This window comes from Vicugna pacos, chromosome 8, assembly GCF_048564905.1.
Source record: "Vicugna pacos chromosome 8, VicPac4, whole genome shotgun sequence".
Taxonomy (NCBI): Eukaryota; Metazoa; Chordata; class Mammalia; order Artiodactyla; family Camelidae; genus Vicugna; species Vicugna pacos.
In genome coordinates, this window is record NC_132994.1 from 35,140,519 (window position 1) to 35,161,921 (window position 21,403).

At 38.1% G+C, this 21,403-nt stretch overlaps 1 protein-coding gene across 1 annotated transcript in view; it reads right to left on the reverse strand.

The window, feature by feature from the left end:
* Nucleotides 1-7,576: 7,576 nt before the first annotated feature.
* Nucleotides 7,577-21,403, reverse strand: part of METTL24 (methyltransferase like 24) — a 101,629-nt gene continuing 87,802 nt past the window's right edge. The window contains exon 5 of the mRNA XM_031680152.2: nucleotides 7,577-8,828. Coding sequence (XP_031536012.1) covers nucleotides 8,514-8,828 — 315 coding nt within the window. The 3' untranslated portion in view covers nucleotides 7,577-8,513. The remainder of the gene's footprint in view (nucleotides 8,829-21,403) is intronic.

Genomic DNA, 21,403 nt, shown 5'->3' on the forward strand with positions numbered 1-21,403 from the left:
TTTCATCAAAGATGCATGTTTTTCACATTCTGACATCTCTGAAATAAGGCTATGTCCTAAAAATCAATGATGTGTCATGTATAACAGTATAAACAAAGCAAGTACGAAGGGACCTAAGAAGGAGAAGATCCAATGGAAAGAAGATACTATCACAGCACCTGGCTTAAAATTCACATTATTCAATGTTTATTTGATCAATGGGTAAATAAAATGAATGAACTAGGAGAAGACTGCAGTTTTTAAAATACGTATATATTCATTCACTGGGTCAAAGTTGGCACTTTTAGCAAGGTCCCCAGATTCACAGTAAGAATGAGAATTAGTGAAGAGTCTGAGTTTACCTTAAGTATTTCAGAAACTACGCTGTTTATTTAGTATGTGTAAACTCAAAAGAAAGCTAGTTTACCAAAAATATATACGTGTGTATGTGTGCTCATGTGTATACGTTTGTATGTATGTATGTATATGATATTTCACACTTTATATATTTATATATACACCTCCCATGTTCATAGTCACTTTAATAATTGTAGAAACAATTTTCTTAACCTAATCACTGCAACTTTATCTGGAATTTAAGGGAAAAGAAGCCACAACTTGCAGCCAGAGTCCTTAGAGCGGCTTTATTTTTAGTGACAAAAGTGTCACTCCTTTGCTTGTACAGCTTCCTATCATTGCAATAACTGTCTTCAGATGAATTTTTAGCTCCCCTCACCCTACTCTCCAACCATCAGCACTTGAGATCTGAGAGACTAACTCAAATCTCAAACATTTTGCATTTAAGTGTGCGTTCTAGTTTAGTGCTGTTTAATAGAAACGTGTGAGCCATATATGTAAATTTTAATTTTCTAATGGTCACATTAATAAAGGGATATTAATTTTAATAATACATTTATATGATAAATCCAAAATATTATTTCAACATTCAGTTGTTATTTTTAAAATTAACATTTTACTTTTCTCATACTATGTCTTTGAAATTTGGTGTATATTTTACACTTAAAAGCACATCTTAATTCAGACACTAAATTTTCATCAAATATTTTATCTGTTTCATACAAAGTAGATTTACATGTCCAAGTTGTTCCAAACAGAGCTAAGGGTTTTCTAATAATTGAATCAAGTATAAGTTTTTAAACTAATTAAAAGTAAACATAATTTAAAATTCAGCTCCTCAGTCACACCAGCAACATGCTATGTGCTCAGAAACAACATATGGCTGCCGTATGGTTCTAGTACCACCTTTTAGGCACAATGGCTCAGATATCCAGCTTCAACTGCTTCATCTTCTGGAAGGCGTTTTAAGGTTTAAACTACTTACAAGATATCACATTTAAAAATATATATGTTCATAGTTTTCTGTGCTGCATTTTAGGTAGTTTCCTCCCAACTGGTTTATCTTCCAGTTCGCTTTACAGTCTCTTCAGCTGTGTCGAATCTGCTGATTAATCCATTACTCATTCCAATGACTATTTTTCCTTTATGGTAGGTCTATTTGTACTTTTTTATATCTGCCTGCTCTTCATATGTCTTATTTTATTATGGTTTCTATTTAGTCTTTTGTGCCTTTAATCAATTTAAACAATTTATATTACACTTTCTTTAAGACTATAACTCTCATAGCTCAAGTTCTGGAGCTGAGAATCCCAGTGTTTATTATGTCTGTAAACTCTGCCTTATGGTGAGCCATTTCCTTGTCAGTTGTAATTTTTTATTAGGAGTTCATCTTACATGGGTCTTGTTTTTTGGAGGAAAGCCCAAGCTGAAGAGTCCTTGGAGTGGTTTTACATTTGCTTCTGCCATGTACCCCTGAAGTTATCACTCCCTAGAACTGGTTTTTCATCCTCTCAATTTATGGTTTTCCTCACTAGGTGATTGTAAATTCAACCCCATAAACAGACTGGAGATCTCAGATTCTCATAAGAAACTTTTTCCTCAAATCAACAGCAAGGATAGACTTTCTTGTGCTCCAGGGGCAGGGTTATGGAGAGGGGGCAGATTTTTTAGAAACCTCTTCCACTGAGGTTGTAGCCCTCGGAAGGTACCACTGCCGCAGGTATCTCAGTCCCAGTCCTTTCCTCCAACGCAACAGGCCTTACCTCTAGTGCTCTCGGCCTCTAACCATCAATGGCATACTGAATTCCTAGGACCACTACGGTGTAGGTTCCTGCTCTACCTCTCTCTATATATACACACATACACACATACATACATATATACATAAATGCATACATACATACTCACATACACATACAGAAGGATCACCATAAATATAAACACTTAACCTAGTATCTTGGGATATTGCCACTTTGTTAGGACAGTCTAGAAGCAGGAGGGTAAACAAGTGCAGTCTGAAACATTCTGACTTGTAGAAACTTGTGAATTTAAGTGTGCTATCCAAAAAGGTACTTTCCCTAAGGGCACTTCACTTGATGACTGGAGTCATCATAATGGATTCATCTTTTACCTGGGCCTTTTCTTCTGAATAGGCATATCATTTAGATCCTTCTGAATTTATCCTAAGACCTCCTTTATAGCACATAAATAAAGAAATCATCTAACCACCATCTAAGCCTTCTCTAATCACAAAAATCTTAGAATAATGAGATTTTCAAGCTTAGAAGAAATCTTAGAAATCAAATATTCCAATTTAGGAAAACAGGCCAATAAAGATGACTTGCTGGTACCACACAGCTAGTTAGCAGCAGTATCAGAGTCTGTCTCCCTTCATCCTGCTATCCTGCCTTCTCTAAATAATGCCACTTACTTGTGTATTTTTAAAACTGTCATATTTGTGTTGTAATCTTTGTGGCTACCAGCTTCCTCTCTCTGAGGTAGCTTAAAAGATTATGTTTATTTCATCCCTTAGTAGCAAAGAGAACCTGCAGCTAAAGACATTCTCAAGGCCACTTCCATAGAGTTAGCTCCCCATCACTTTCTCATAACTGTGCGAAAAAGGGCTTTTCTTGGTCATACTTCAGTCAAATAGCCTGGAAAACACAGTACCCTCTCTCACCTTGTTTTTACTCTTTGAACAATTACCTTGATTATTTTGTCCTGGAAGAACAATGTAGTTGTAATCATTTTGTAGAATACCAGCCCCTATCCTTGGCAGAAGTACCCTCACTTCATCATACCTTCTTCCTCTCATAAACTGAAAAATATTCTCCATGCTACTGTGAATTGTGGTCTAATACACTCACTCTAAGAGGCGTGTTTTCTGGGAATTGGATTTTTAAAAAAAAGGACAATGAGGAATAAGAAAAGGAGATTGAGGTCTAATAACCTAGGATAACTTCTAATAATAATTCAGCTTTTAATTATTATTGTATTTATTCAATTCAATTTTTATATAGTTCTCAAGCCCCTAAGGTCAAAATAGCTCTTTAGGTTAGCATCCTTTAATTAGGAAGTTTTGCAACAAGCAGTGCAATAAATAATCATGTCAAGAAAAAGACAAATTGTGCCTAAAATTAAATAAGCCAAAATTAGAGATAGTGGTCCATCTAAATTCCAAAGATATTTTTAATGCCAGAAAAAAAACCTTCAATAACAAATGATGATGAAATAATTTCACTGACAATTCCTATGTGAAATAGCTTTCTTTATATTCATATTCAACAAATATTTATGGAGCACCTTTTACCTAGTGGGCTCCGTGACAGGCACTGGGACTACAGACATGGCCCTTACCCGCATGGAGCTTCCAGTCTGTTGGGAAAGCCATTACACAGCAAATACACTAAAGTAAAAGGAGTCTAAAACTGGGGAGAATAGAGGGCATTGTAGGGAGACATAGCTGGGGGTCTTCAATAAGGGGGTCCCTAAGGAAACGATGTTTGATGTGTCATCAATCCTTGAGAAATAATATTTTCTTGTACAGATAATTAATAGCTTATTTTTATTGATACATAATGTGGTTTTTCATTAATGTTATAGAATCCATTTGGACTTTTGGTTATTATATATACTCACCTAGGAGTGATATCAAAATATCCAATGACTAGTAACGCAGGACATAGAGCAGTTAGAACAGATGTTAACCACAGTGCTGGGGCAGGGTCCTGGAGGCTGCCTATTTTGCTGTACATTAACTGTTTGATCTTGTGGAGATCTGGGGATCCTGCGGGAGGGGCTGCAGTGGAGGAGAACCACTGAGGGACTCAGGACCTCAGCCATTTACCAACCTAGCTCCCTGGAACTTACTGACTATGTATCTGTCCCATGTATACTGGGCTTCTCTACTGAAATAGATTAGATTAGAATTCAAACTTGGCAAGAAAAAATACCCCTTATTATTTCAGACAATCTTATCACACAAAACCAATCATTAAGAAAAACTTAAAATATCTTACATGAGAGTATGAAATCACTCACAAAGCATGAGTTTTAATGAGTTGAGAACTAGCACTTCTCCATACAGTGCTAAATATAAAGTGTGACAACATTAAACTTGCTTGATTTATTTTTCTTAAGGACAGAAATACAATAAAGTTAAAGAATTTCAGTAATTTCTAAATTTAGGTGATTTAATGATATCTTGAATCTTTGTGTTATGGTTTCATGTGATAAGTTCAAACATACCTTTAAATGTAAGAAAAAGGAAGACATTTTAGAATAAGAGTAAATGTACTGAATTCACAAAGAACTAGCAATTGGTTAGTACAAAAAGAATTAATGCTATTGCTTAAAAGGCAAACATAAATTTATCTCCAAAAGAAGAGAATCATATTACATAATTGAGCTTGTACGTACCATTGTATTGTCAAGTATAATAATCTGTTTAAATGAGGCTTTCATTTTTCATCTGGAGAAATATGATGATGAGACTGCTTCCCTGGCATTAATCCAAGCTTTGCAAAATTCAAACATGTAATACTTATGAAATGCAAACCTTGTACTGTATTTACCGTATACTAAATCTTACAGCCAAAGCAGAAAAGTTTACATGAATAACTGATTTGGAGTGAACACTGTAAATTCATGAATTTACTTTTGTTCTACCATGATGTAACTACTAGTGGACCAATTCTAACAGAAGTTTGTTTACTTCTTCCTGCCTCACATCATTTGAACATGTCAAATAGTTACAGATATTTATACAATAACCTACTATAACTGCATCAAATACAATCACTAAGAGAGAAAGGGAAAATTGTTTTCCTTTGAGTTTAATCTCAAATTGTGACATAGATTTTGTGCTAAAAGGTTGACCTCTGAATCTCTTACATCCTGTCTTTCATATATCATGTCTTTCATCTAAAAAAGAACAGCTTTTTTAATCATTTGATAAGAGCATTATTAAATTTGTATTTTCAGATTCATTTATAAGCACTGATCTGGTAGGAGTTAATTAAGATACATACGTCATAGATACTCACTTCTGAGTTCATATACCTACAGGTCAAAGGCAAGTTTGAAACAAGGAAACTCACACTGCACTTCTGAGTAACTGGGCCATTTCTAAAATCCAGGAGCAAAGTGCCACGTATTGGGACCAGCCAGGGCCAAGCGTCACTTCCAGGCCTTGCAAGATCTTTTCTGGCAACCTGAATATATTGAAAGAAGTTGTTGGGTCCTCACACTTTTTTTTCAGTAAGCCTCTGTTTGGTGGCCATATTTTAATTAAGTAGATTGTTTAAATTAAACTTGCGTGCTACAAAAATGATCTCAACTCCAACAAATTTGCAGGTCTGGTCTTAATACATTTGTAGGTTTTCCTTCCCATTTACTAATAAGGAAGCAAAAATATGTCCTTACATTTGTCAGAGACTATTGAAGCAGCACTGTGGAGGGGACCGACATGGGCTTTGGGATCTGACAGGCTGGTATGTAGATTCCTGTTCCACCATTTACTATTTGAATAATCTGAATAAGCTATTTAGGCTCTTAGAATTTCCTTACCTGTATAATCAGTAAAATTATGTCTCCTTATGGGTCAGGATAATTAGGAATAATCTATACACAGTACTAGGCATATAGTAAGCTCTCAATAAACAGCAGCTCTTGATTTTGTTCGTTTTTTGTATTCCTTTTATATTGCTTTTGTGGTGGTTTATGGTGGCAATAGTGGTGGTTTTGCCTGCTCTTCATGAGCAGGGTCTCCCCAAACAGCAGAGCTGTGACAGTCTAGACCATCCTCATGGCCTCCACCAGTAGTTCTCCGCAGTGGGTGATTTTGCTCTCGTGGGGACTTTACCACTGTCTGGAGACCCATCTGGCTGTCACATTGAGGGGAAGAAGGGAAGGCGCTCCTGGCATCTAGTGGGGAGGTCCAGGGATGCCGCTAAACATCCTGTAACACGCAGAATGGCCCTCCCTCCCCTGGCAAAGAATTACCCAGCTCAAAACGGAAATAGTGCTGAGGTTAAGAAACCCTGGCCCACACAAAAAGCACAATAATTCTAGAGGCAAGGAAACCATAGCAACAGTCAGAATATTCAACACAAATTTCAAACCATCCATGAAGGGAATGAAGGACAGTCTTAGGAAAAAACATAAAATAAGTACAAATAACTATTGAACAGGCTGCCTAGTAGGTGGGTGTGGGTGGGTGTGTTTGTGATTTATTTTGAGTTTGTCTTCTTTTTTTTCCTTAACAGTACACCCATTCTTGCTTCAGATATATATATAGTGTGATGAAGTCAATGTTCTGCACCACCAATCTGGAATAAATGGTAACTTGCCCTGTACAAAGGGGGCTTTCAGTAATGCTATTAATCTTTAATCCTATGAATTAAAAATCTTGGTATGAATGTTAACATATCTAAAACCTGATCAGACTAGACCCTTAGGATTAGTACACTTCATACTTTGGTGTATAAGAAGGTTTAAAGGTTTAATGTATAAAATGGTTTAATATGTATACTTTAGTGTATAAAATTGTTGTTAAAAAATGAAAGACAATCTGTAATATAATCCGAACAGGAATAGGACTAAAGTTAACTTTGTTTTGGAGGCTACAGCATGCAAGCTAACAGTATAAACCACTTTAGAGTTTTATGGACTTCTTGTACTTTTGAAATACCTAGGGACACTGAAAGCAGCTAAACTACTATTTCACATCACAGTTACTCAAACTGGTCCTCCAACTCACTGACTTTTATTAGTGTACTATAAACTTTAATATAAAAATCTCATTTATATTTTTAAAAGTCATCACCCAAGTCTTGTTCCCTTTTAAACCCAAGTTAGTAAGATCATCTAACGTTAATATATTTTGGTTTCTCACCTGAGGAAAGCTATTTTCAAACCACTGCAAGAAACAAAAAGCCAACCCAGGAAATGTCTGGGGTAAAAGGAGGGAAAGCATTGGGAAAAGGAATCAAGTCTAGCAGTAATTAGAACTAACGAGTTCTCTCCCCAGATTTCTCGAACATATAATGTATGTATAGTTTTCCTGCTCTCCCAGCATGTAAAAAATGCCAGAAAATATACTTAGTTTATAGTAAGGTAATAATTTGGTTTACTTTTTATAATATTTAATTTATTTTAAATATAATTTTTAAAACTCATGTGTAGTGGTAAATGTCTAATCCTGAAAACAGAAATGATAGAGACCATTTGAACTATTGAGAACCTTCATTTTCTGTTTAATTTTTAAAAAATGTAAAAAGAATTGGTACCCATGAAACACAGTATAACCATCCCAGGAAAGTGAGAGATTCTGGCCCTCAGGCCACAGGCTTACAACAAATGCCAACTATCAGCAAAGAAAAACTCACTTAATCTTAGAGATAATGTATTTTTTTTTAAATGACAGCAAAGGCAAGTCTATGGTTGAGAAATCAGGCTTGAAGTCCCCCAAGTTCTGCTTTGTGCTTAGTTTCATAGGAACAGAAAGGGATTTAAGGCTGAGTATGAAAAGAATCCTGAGCTGAAGATCTTGGTAGTCTAGTCTTTCAAGATTAGTGACAGAATTTGGTGTGTCCAGAAACCAAAATCAGTGGTTCTTAAAAAGCCACAGCATGGATGGCCTCAGGAAAGGCTTGGGAGTAGAGACCGAAATCTACAAAGTTATAAAGAATGTTAATGACACGGTGAACCAGAAAAACCTTGAAAGAGGTGAGTTAACATCAAATAAAAGGTCCTATTTTAAATGGTAGGCTACAAATTTAAGGAATAAAAATGGAAATGTTATGTAATTTTTTTCATGGTGGTGAATTCATGGATTATAGACACAACAAATTTTAGGGAAAACTGAGATAAGTGGGGGATTATCTTCCAGGTTAAAATGAAGGAGAACAATAATCCCCTCTTTGTCAGAGGCAAACGGGCAAAGAGCCTGGGTCTGGGCAGAAGGAGATTGACTCCTGTGTCCATTCCCTCGACAAGTGTTAATCAAGTATGTCCCTACCACGTGCCAGGCACCAGGCTACACGTACTACAAAGGCAATAACACAATCTCTGCCTCAAGCAGGTCACAGGCTAGTGGGAGCCTGGAGGTGTATTAGAATCATAGTCATGCTCCATGCTGCAAATATTTTCTTGAGTTCTTGATGAGGGCCTGCATCCTATTTCCATCTCGTATTCACCCAACTCAGAGTATAACAGCTACTTGCATTGAAAATATCTTTCTTCAGGAACAGCTGAGGCTTAGATAAATCTTTGTAACTGTGAAAAAGCCTGAAATCCTGTAGTTCTAACTCTTTGAGGAGGCTGTACCAGAACCGCACAACACTGCTGTCACTGCCACTGACCTCAAAGCCGGGCCAGTGGAGATGGATCTCAAAGATGAGCTGTCCAATTTGTTCAAGGACATCTTCCAGAATAAGATTTTCCAAAACTTTCCATTCTGCACTTTCCAGATCTGCTTTGAGAACATCAATCTGTAACAAAATGATGAAATGAGATTAGCAGAGTCAATAAACATTGTTAAAAATACCATCTTATGAGAGAGGAGGCAAGATGGTGGAGTAGAAGGACGCTCGTAAGTCACCCTCTCCCACAAATACACCAAGACCCACATCTACAGACCCACTCAGCCAACCAGAGCACCTGCGGAACTCCGACAGAACATCGCCCTCTTCAAAAGATAAAGACGCCAAAAATCTGGTAGGAGAAAAGGAAAAAAGAAAGAACAAAAGGCAAAATAGCACGGGACGGGTCCTGGGGGAGGGAGCGGCAAAGGAGGACTGGCGCTCACTCGCTGGGTCTCCCCTCTCCAACTGAGAGGCCAGTGGGATGGAGGGGGAGCCTCCGAGGCTCGGATCTGTACAGAGCAGCCCTTGTCTGACAGAACTGAGTTAAACGGGCACGGAGCGTCCCCCCGACACCCAGCCTGAGACGCGGGCCGGCAGCAGCGGGCAGGGCCAGGCTGCACAAGCCGGGTGGAGGACCAGGGCGGCTGCACGGAGGCAGCCCCGGGGGACTGCAAGGGGCTGGGCACCGTGGCTGTGGGTGTACAGGACAGAACAACCTGCGCCCTCCATAAAACAGCAAGGTTGATGTGCTCTTGGGGGAAGGGTGCATACCCCCATCTCTGAAACCCCGCGGAAACTTTTCAGGGGAAGAGAGGTGGGGCCCAGGCACAGCTGCCATATTCTCCGGCACTTAGCACCCAGGCGGGGGCAGAGGCGAAACCTGCATCCGCACCGAAGGGCTTAGCAGCCTCAAGGGCCAGACTGAGACGGGCCTACAGCCCAGGGCAGATAGGATCCTTCCATCCTGGTCCCTCAGAGAACTTGCTCCACGGGGACGGACAGGGGGCTGGGTCTTGGCTCGGAGCAGAGACGAGGCTGCCCCTCGGTCTTCCCCGAGCCCACCCGCGAGCGCGACCAGGGCGGAGCGCCGACCAGGGCGGAGCGCGACCAGGGCGGAGCGCCAACCAGGGCGGAGCGGGCAGCCGCACAGAGCAGCGGAGCTACCGGCAGCGCAGGCAGAGGGAGAGCGCCCCCTGCCTTTCTGGCAGGAACACAGCCCCTGACCGAGGTGCTGGGAGGGGGCACGACCCGCCCTCCTGCCTGGCCAGTCTGCAACATCTGACTGCGGCATCTGGAGGGGCAGTGACCCGCCCGCCCGCAGCAGAGGAGAGCTGCATCTGACCCCGTGTTAGGAGGAGGCGCGATCCGCTTGCCGACAGGTGCTGGGAGCAGCACAGAAGAGGGCGCCAATTGAGGGCCTCTGAAAACAAGCTGAGCTTCCAAAACAGGACGAAGACAGAAGGACTTCACATTAAAAGCACACAGACTCCAGGAGAACACCGACAACCCCTTTTTCTTTTTTTTTTTTTTTGTTTTTGTTTGGGTTTTGTTTTTGTTTTTTTTTAAATCTGTTTTTACCTGTTCTATTTTCAATTACTCTCTTAATTTTTACTTCTTCATTTCTATTTCTCTTGGGTTTTGATGTCCTGTTATTGATTAGACACAGGCTTCAAATACATCTATTCGTCTCCCCACCCCTTTTTTTCTTTTTCTTTTTCTTTTTTAAAGGTTTTAAAAGGACGTCTCAACCCGATTAATACTCTGCTTCAACTCGCTCTTCTATTATTCATTATATACTGTTTTCAAACCCTCTTTCTTCCTTCTTTTAAAAATCTTTCTCTCTCTCTTATTTTTTTCTTTTTATTTCTTTTTTCCCCTAAGTTCTATTCCTAAATAGGCATTAGATAGATAAAATCCTTAAGATCCAAAATAGACAACTGATACTCCATAAACCACAGTGCCAGAGAGGTATGAGCAAGATGAAGAAGCAGAGAAACCTTTCCCAATTAAAAGAACAAGAGGAATCCCCTGAAAGAAAGATCAATGAAATAGACATCGATAGCCTACTAGATCAAGATTTCAAAAAAGGAGTGATCAAATTGCTGAAGGAATTAAAAGAGATAGTGCTTAGAGATATAAAATATGTCAAAAACGAAATTGAAGCTATAAAGAAGAGCCAAGCAGAATGGGTAAACTCATTGACAGAGATGAGGAATGATCTAATAGCTGTGCAAAGCCAACTAGTTAATGCAGAGGAACGAATTAGTGATCTAGAAGACAGGGCAATAGAAAGGACCCATTCAGAAGAACTACAAGATAAGCAAATAAAAAATAATGATAATAGCATAAGGGACCTATGGGATAATATAAAGCGCCCCAATCTTCGCATAATAGGGGTCCCAGAAGGGGAAGAAGGATCAAAGGGGATTGAAAAGGTTTTTGAAGAAATCATGACTGAAAACTTCCCAAACTTAAAGAAGGAATCAGATATCCAAGTACAGGAAGCTCAGAGGGTCCCAAACAGGAAGAATCCAAATAGACCCACACCAAGACATATCATAATCAAGATGGCCAGAGTCAAGGATAAAGAAATGATTCTAAAGGCAGCAAGAGAAAAGCAAAGAGTGAATTACAAGGGAACCCCCATAAGGCTCTCAGCTGATTTCTCTACACAAACACTACAGGCCAGAAGGGAGTGGCAAGACATATTCAAAGCCCTGAATGAAAAAAAGATGCAGCCTAGGATACTTTATCCAGCAAGGCTATCCTTTAGGATAGAAGGAGAAATAAAGAGTTTCACAGACAAAAAAAAGCTGCAGGAGTTTAGCAACACTAAACCCATGCTAAAAGAAATATTGAAAGGATTATTCTAAATAGAAAAGCAGCAGGATGCTACAGAAATGAGAAACTCACAACTGGAAAGGTGATAACTCATGAATTACAAATAAAGAAAACATGAAATTATAAAAGAAGACATACAAATCACTGAGAGTGGGAGAGGGAGGCAGGGAAATATAGAATTTTTTTTCTTTTTTTTAAAATTTTTTTAACAGTAGGATGGGTTTGAGATCATGTTATTATCAGTTTAATAAAAACAGGTATAGGTTAATAGATTTACAAAAAAGGGTAACCACAAGTCAAAAATTTACAAGGGAGTCACAAAAATTAAATAAAATCCATGATAATACAAAGGAAAATTACCAAACCACAAAAGGAAGAAGAAAGGAACAAAGAGGATATACCAATTCAACTGCAAAGATAAGTTCAAAATGGCAATAAACACACATCTATCATTAATTACTGTAAATGTTAATGGACTAAATGCTCCAGTCAAAAGACACAGAGTGGCAGACTGGATAATAAAGCAAGAACCTTCAATATGCTGCATACAAGAGACCCACTTTAGGGAGAAGGACACATATAGATTGAGAGTGAAAGGATGAAAAAGGATATTCCATGCAAATGGAAAAGCCAAAAAAGCAGGGGTTGCAGTACTGATTTCAGACAAAATAGACTTTAAAACAAAGGCCATAAAGAAAGATAAAGAGGGACATTTTATAATGATTAAAGGAGTGATACAAGATGAAGATATTACACTCGTTAATATATATGCACCCAATATAGGAGCACCTAAGTACATACAAGAATTACTAACAGGGATAAAGGGGGATATTGATGGGAATACAATCATAGTTGGAGATTTTAACACTGCATTAACATCACTAGACAGATCTTCCAGACAGAAAATAAACAAGGCAACAGAGAAATTAAATACTACAATAGAAAAACTAGATTTGGTGGATATTTTCAGAGCATTACACCCCTCAAAAATAGGATATACATTCTTTTCAAGTGCACATGGAACATTTTCCAGGATCGATCATGTACTTGGACACAAAAGAAACCTCAACAAATTTAAGAAGATAGAAATTATCTCAAGCATCTTTACTGACCACAATGCCATGAAACTGGAAATCAACAACAGAGAAACAAAGGAGAAAAAAAGAAAAGCATGGAGATTAAACAATATGTTATTGAAAAAACAATGGATCAATGAGGAAATCAAAGCTGAAATTAAAAAATACCTTGAGACAAATGATAATGAAAGCACAACCACTCAAAACCTATGGGACACAGCAAAGGCAGTGCTAAGAGGGAAGTTTATAGCGATACAGGCCTTCCTCAAAAAAGAAGAACAATCTCAAATAAACAAGTTAACCCACCACCTGAATGAATTAGAAAAAGAAGAACAAAAAGCCCCAAAAAGCAGCAGAAGGAAGGAAATAATAAAGATCAGAGAGGAATTAAATACAATAGAGATTAACAAGACCATAGAAAAAATCAACGAAACCAAAAGCTGGTTTTTTGAAAAAGTAAATAAAATCGACAAACCTCTGGCCAAACTCACAAAGAAGAAAAAAGAGCACAAATTAGCAAAATAAGAAAGGAAAATGGAGAAATTACAACAAACAAAATAGAAATACAGAATATCATACGAGAATATTATGAAAAACTATATGGAACCAAACTGGATAACCTAGAGGAGATGGACAAGTTTCTGGAAACATACTGTCCACCAAAACTGAATCAAGAAGAAACTGAACACTTGAACAATCCGATCACTAGAAAGGAAATAGAAATAGCAATTAAAAACCTCCCTACAAATAAAAGTCCAGGACCGGATGGCTTCACCGGAGAATTCTACCAAACATACAAAGAAGAACTCATACCAGTCCTTCTCAAACTCTTCCAGACGATTGAAAAGGAGGGAATACTCCCAAACTCATTCTATGAAGCCACCATCACCCTGATACCAAAACCAGGCAAAGACACTACAAAAAAAGAGAATTATAGGCCAATATCACTGATGAACATAGACGCCAAAATCCTCACCAAAATTTTAGCAAATAGAATCCAACAACACATAAAAAAGATTATACATCATGACCAAGTGGGGTTCATCCCAGGGACACAAGGGCTGGTTCAACATACGCAAATCAATCAATGTAATACATCACATCAACAAGAGAAAGGACAAAAACCACATGATCATCTCAATCGATGCAGAAAAAGCATTTGATAAAATTCAACACCCATTTATGATAAAAACTCTCGCCAAAGTGCGTATAGAGGGAACATATCTCAACATAATAAAAGCTATGTATGACAAACCTACAGCCAGCATAGTTCTCAACGGTGAAAAACTCAAAGGCTTCCCACTAAAATCTGGGACAAGACAAGGATGCCCACTATCACCACTCCTATTCAGCATAGTCCTGGAAGTCCTAGCCACAGCAATCAGGCAAGAGAAAGAAATAAAAGGGATCCAAATTGGAAAAGAAGAGGTAAAAGTGTCACTATATGCTGATGACATGTTACTACATATAGAAAACCCTAAAAGGTCCACACAAAAGCTACTAGAGCTGATTGAAGAATTCAGCAAGGTAGCAGGTTACAAAATTAACGTTCAAAAATCAGTTGCATTTCTTTACACTAACGATAAATCAACAGAAAAAGAAAGTAAAGAAACAATCCCCTTTAAAATAGCACCCAAAGTAATAAAATATCTGGGAATAAATCTAACCAAGGAGGTGAAAGAATTATACACAGAAAACTATAAACCATTGATGAAGGAAATTAAAGAAGACTTTAAAAAATGGAAAGATATTCCATGCTCTTGGATTGGAAGAATCAATATTGTTAAAATGGTCACACTGCCCAAGGCAATCTACAGATTTAATGCAATCCCTATCCAATTACCCAGGACATATTTCACAGAACTAGAACAAATCATAATAAAATTTATATGGAACCATCAAAGACCTAGAATTGCTAAAGCATTACTGAAGAGAAAGAAAGAGGCTGGAGGAATAACTCTCCCAGACTTCAGACAATACTATAGAGCTACAGTCATCAAGACATCATGGTATTGGTACCAAAACAGACATATAGACCAATGGAACAGAATAGAGAGCCCAGAAATGAACCCACAAACTTTTGGTCAACTCATCTTCAACAAAGGAGGCAAGAATATACAATGGAATAAAGACAGGCTCTTCAGCAAATGGTGTTGGGAAAACTGGACAGCAGCATGTAAAACAATGAAGCTAGAACACACCCTTACACCATATACAAAAATCAACTCAAAATGGATTAAAGACTTAAACATAAGACAAGATACAATAAACCTCCTAGAGGAAAACATAGGCAAAACATTATCTGACATACATTTCAAAAATTTTCTCCTAGAAGAAATAAAAGCAAGAATAAACAAATGGGACCTAATGAAACTTACAAGCTTCTGCAGAGCAAAGGAAACCAGAAATAAAACAAGAAGAAAACCTACGGAATGGAAGAAAATCTTTGCAAGTGAAACTGACAAAGGCTTGATCTCCAAAATATATAAGCAGCTCATACGACTCAATAAGAAAAAAAAAAAACAACCCAATCCAAAAATGGGCAGAAGACCTAAACAAGCAATTCTCCAAGGAAGACATACAAATGATCAAAAAGCACATGAAAAAATGTTCAATATCACTAATTATCAGAGAAATGCAAATCAAAACTACAATGAGGTATCACCTCACACCAGTCAGAACGGCCGTCATTCAAAAATCCAAAAATGACAAATGCTGGAGAGGCTGTGGAGAAAGGGGAACCCACCTACACTGCTGGTGGGAATGCAGTTTGGTGCAGCCATATGGAAAACAGTGTGGAGATTCCTCAAAAGACTAGGAATAGACTTACCATATGACCCAGGAATCCCACTCCTGGACTTGTACCCAGAAGGAAATCTACTTCAGGATGACACCTGCACCCCAATGTTCATAGCAGCACTATTTACAATAGCCAAAACATGGAAACAGCCTAAATGTCCATCAACAGGTGACTGGATAAAGAAGAGGTGGTATATTTATACAATGGAATACTACTCAGCCATAAAAACCGACAACATAATGCCATTTGCAGCTACATGGATGTTCCTGGAGAATGTCATTCTAAGTGAAGTAAGCCAGAAAGAGAAAGAAAAATACCATATGAGATTGCTCATATGTGGAATCTAAAAAACAAAAACAAACAAACAAACAAAAACAAAGCATAAATACAGGACAGAAATAGACTCATGGACAGAGAATACAGACTTGTGGTTACCAGGGGGGGTAGAGGGTGGGAAGGGATAGACTGGGATTTCAAAATTGTAGAATAGATAAACAAGATTACACTGTATAGCACAGGGAAATATACACAAAATGTTATGATAAATCACAGAGAAAAAAATGTGACAATGAGTGTGTATATGTCCATGAATGACTGAAAAATTGTGCTGAACACTGGAATTTGAGACACTGTAAAATGATTATAAATCAATAAAAAATGTTAAAAAAAAAACCGAGACCGCAAATGAAAAAAAAAATATACCATCTTGTTATCAGGAGCATCACTGTATAGCTACCTCCCAAAAAAGCAGAATTTTTCAAGTGTTGGAGTTAGAGGTCTTTTTCAAATGACCACCTATAACATGAATTTCTAACCTCACTCCACAGCAAATGTTAATATACAAATAATAAAATACCCGTCAGAAATCATGATGGCTCCTCTTAATTTCTGACAAGTGGGAGTGAATTCCTGAAAAGGAAGTGCTGGAGAATATGTATCACAGGACCCCGTTCCCACAGCCTCTCCCCAGCAACCTAAACACTACTCAGGGGAGCCCATCTGTGTCCTGGTAGAATGGAGGCCTGCAGAGGGGGACTGACAGATGGTCAGTGCCTTCAGAGCCTACCTCACAAATCTTATACCTCTCCAATTTCATCAGAACTGAAAGCCAGGGGAAGTTCTCAGGTACTTAACTCTGGACTTGTAAAACAAAATTATTATTATTATTATTATTATTATTATTATTATTATTATTATTATTATTATTATTATTATTATTATTATTATTCCATGATTTATTTAAAAAGTATATATCAGCACAGCATTCTACAATTTTTTTAATTTTAAAAATTTAAAAAAAATTTTTAAAGCAACACTATTCTCTGTTCATTTGATAAATACAAGTTCACATTCCAGATAGGACAGAATATAGGAAGAAGAGTAGGATGGGAGAGATTTTGCAATTAATTAAGTTATGAGAATCAGCTCCTTTCTGCTGGCTTTGCACAAAATCCATTAGACTAACAGAATCCCAAATACCTCCAGAAAGCAATGAAAGCTAATTACTTACCGAGTACTTCTGTGTGCTTGGCACTATGCTAAGTGCTCTACCTTGCAATTCATATACTCCTCTTAACAATTCTGCAAGGGTGATTCTGCTAGCATCCCTATTTAAAGTTGAGAAAACCCGACTCAGAGGGTAACCCATCCCCAGTCACATAGCTTGAAAGGCAATGCTGAAATCTGAACTGAGTCTGTCTACATGGCCCATGTTCTTAACCATGAAACAATGTTGACTGCCCATTAAAAAAATAAAAAGAGGAAAAATGGTAACTCAGAGTTTCTAAAACGCTTTTTCTTTGGAAAATAAGGTACTACTGGAGAGTGAATAAGGGTCAGTGAATATAATTATTGTTATTAACATCCTCACTTTACACTGGGAAGCAGAACATTTTCCAGCTTAAAGAATTACTTTCTACAGGCATAATCTCAGCAAAACAGCCCTATAGGTAAGCAAGGATTTGATAAAAAAATGACTTTTCTGCTGCCAAGAAATGGAGGGGGAAGTTAAAGGGGATAATCTGACCACACAGAGGAAGGCTGACAGCATTCAGACACAAACTGGAATGATCAGGATGGAGGGAATCACTGCACTAGAGCAAAGCCTGTAGTCCCAAGAGGTGACAGCAGAACCCTAAACAGCTCCTCTAGAAGCTGCCAACCAACATCCTCCCTGTGAAAAGTGACATATCTTTGCCTTTAGAAGGATGGATAATGACCAAGATCAATCCTGCCCCAGCCTCTCCTCTCTCTCATTGCATGTGTGACAATTTCTCATATGCAGCTGAGACATGAAGTTCTCAGTGCAACAGTAACATTCCTTGTGTGATTTCAAAGTTGAGTGGAGGAGAAGAAACAAAGAATTTAGACATAATTGGTCCAAGAAAATGATCTTTGCCCGACGTCCTAAGACCCTGCAGGAGTTGTTTCACTCTGTCTTGGATAGTACCTCTCTTCCACCAGGGGAATAATGATGGTAACAACCCCAAGGATAGCAAGAAGACTTAGAAAAGGCTACATATACATAAACCCATTTGCTGGTTCAATGGTTGAAAAATTAATGAGCTAAAGTTAAAAAAAAACCCAAAACAAAACTTTCTTTTCTGAAAGGAGTTGAGTAAAGGCAGGTTCCATGTGAAAATATACAAGACTAAAATAATTTTTGTGAACTGGACACGATAGTTAATTGACTATTATATCATCTCTGCTGCCCTGGCACTTCCTTGGCTTTGTTTAACCTTTTGCCTTTTTAAGCAAAGTAATCCTGAATTATGGTAATTAATTTGCCAAAAGAAATATTTAATCAAAAATCCACAACATTTCCTAATTGGTACAAACATGTCCAGAACTCAAAATCAACATTTGTTGTGTCAATTCATATAGTTAGAAATTTATTAGGTTTCTTGTAGATTAATTTTCTACCATGATTTTCTGTGAGTTTACATATGTTGAGTGTGATCAATAAATCAAAGTATTAAAGGGACAGGGTAAAGTTAGCCTAAAATTCACCTAAAAACTATATTGGTGAAGTATATAGGAATAGACTTTGCATGTTTTTTCCAAACATACTTTTTAAATAGGCTATCAATCAGAAGTTATGAGCAACAGGGGAAAAAAACCATATTATTAGGCTAAATCATAACAAATATATGCTTTCTTTAGAAATTCAATTTTCATTTACAAAATGCTACCCTATCTAAAGAGCAAAAAGTATTTCAAACACAACCACACTCCCTCAACCCCCTTTAGATTCCAGTGACCAAAAATTCTTCACTTCAATCAGAATTATATAGGTTGATCTAAATCATGTAGCCAGGGTAGGTAGAACAGGACTGAGGACATAGCTCTTTCCCCTCCTCCAGCCTGAGAGCACAGCCAGCCAAATGCCGTGCATAAAACATGGTTTTCTCTTCCAGTGTGCTTTTTCTGTTTGTTGCATTTCAGAATGTTCCATTACCACAACTATTTTGCAAGAGTAATTTCCATTATTACTGCATAATGCACCCAATATTATTGTCATTATGAGGCACTAAACATCTCTGAATAAGACATGCCACTTTTAAGATTCTAGTATCAGCTTTCTCAACAATTATGGCACAAAAAATCATGCAAATTATTACATTGGAATAATCAAGTGTTAATTCTAATACAGTTAGGTTAAATGAGGTTTCTTGAGAAAAACAAGTAAGTGTTAACTCTGTAAACTCTGCAATAACTGAAGACATACTCTTGGGTAGAAGGGTCTCAAAGAAAGTAGATGAAGTAACCCATTTGGTATAACTTTAGAAGCATTAAAGTAGTCCTCCCATCAAAGGTTATCTCCTTTTCCTTATGCCTGAATTATACAATAAACCACCTTTTATGGAACATTTTGAGGAAATAAGAATTTTAATTTTAACTGGATTAAAATGTGGGGCCATGTGTCAGCTTCCTCATCATGGGCACAAGTTTATCCTGTGTACATCCACCCAGGACTTCAGAGATGAGAGGAAAGGGAGTAAGGTTCGCTGGCACGGGTATTAGCCTGCCAGGGCTGCTGTAACAAAGTGCCACAGATTGTGTGGCTTCAACAACAGAAATTTATTGTCTCACATTTCTCGAGGCTAGAGGTCCAAAACCAAGATGTCCAACAGTGATGGTTCCTCCTGAGAGCTGCAAAGGAGAATCTGTTTCATGCCTCTCTCCTAGCTCCTGGTGGTTTGCTGGCAATCTCTGGCATTCCTTGGCTTCTGCATTGCTCTGATCTATGTCTTCATCTTTACATGGCATTTTCCTGTGTATGTGTCCAAATTTCCCCTTTATAAGGACACCAGCCATATTGGATTAGGGGCCCATCCTACATCATTATGACTTCATTTAAACTAATTACGTCTGCCTTGACCCTGGCTCTATTTCCAAGTAAGATCACATTCTGAGGTACTGGGGGTTAGGACACAGTTCAACCCACAACAGCCACCTGAAGTAACTATTTCTATAAGGTCAATATTCAACCATAATTTAAAACAATTTTATTAATACAACTTCTTCCTGACTTTTAGTTTAATTTTGAAAGGTTGTTTTCTAATGATTAAAGCGAAGTAAATCCAGGCTTTTATATATAATCTGCTTAAATTCAAAATTGAGCACATTAGGAAGAGGATCTTGTTTTTGTAGAAAAATAAAAGAAATCAATCTATCTTAAATGAACAAGAGAATTAAAAGTCTCTTTTAGAGCCTTAGACATTAAACACACTAAATCAGGCCCAATTGTCATTGTTGGCTGGCAGAAATGTAACATTACAGGATTTCTGCTACCAGTAGGGAAAGAGAGATTAGACTTGCCCTGTGTATTATGAGAAATATGAAGGGTCACTCTAAGCTAATGTAGGATCAATTCTGAACTAATGATAAAAGAAAATAATTTTTATATAGTAATCCACTCAGGAGCAACACCCTGTAAATGAATTTTAAAGAATTAAGGAAAATATTTACAAAGAAAGACTTTTTTTTTTTGGCCAGATCTCTAGACTATTCCAAAGAGCTAACCTAAGGATGCTGGGCAAGAACCTTCTAGGCTGGATGAAGTAATAATAGCACGTAGACCCAGAAACCTAGGTCAGGGATTGGAAATGGGTGAGCTGGTGACAAGTCAAGAAGTCAACTGGGCTTCTGGTGACATGCAACAGCAGGGAACAACGCAGTGCAAATTTAGACAGGATTGAGATGGCAGCAAGGGACCTGGCCCAGGGTGGAGTCAGGCAGGACCAAGGACAGCACCAGACAACTGCTTTAATTTCCATCATCACACGAAGTTCCACTGGGCAGTGCTGTTCAGAGTATCACAGCAGCAGAATCAGCTGGAAGGCTGTGAACACACAGGTTCTGATTCAGTGGATCTGGAGTAAGGCCTGAGTTTTGCATTTTCACCAAGAGCCAGCTTATGGTGATGCTACTGGTCCAAAAGTTGACAATCTGAGAACCAATGGACCACACTTTGAGAATCAATGGCTGATGACACTGGGTGAGATTTTTATGGTGTGTATGCAAAGGACTCAGCACCAGCACAGGCAGGCCGCGTTTTCCCCCTTCTCATAAGCAGGTGCAGAAAGTATCCACACCTGGTAATCTTTGGCCTGGAAAGGTATACGGTAGTTTTCCAACACCAGCTGTTTTCTTAGTTAGCATATAGTTAGGCCAAGGCTTCCCAAACACATCACTAAAGGCTTGTATTTTTTGGAACTGTGTGCAAAAAAATATGTTTGTGCCCATGAGCACTTTTCTAAGAAAACTGTATTCCCTGGGACCTTGGCTCTAGAGCCAATGGCCTCATCACATGGTTCTAGGGCAGGTTGTTTAGCCTCTCAGTGACTTAGAGGAAAACACAGGACTCCTACCACAGGGCTCTCTTAAGGTTAAAGGAGAAATGCCCATAAGGCACCATGCACAGCACCTAACACAGAGTATGTGCTCCACTGGTGTTGGCTGTTATTATTTTTACTAATTCC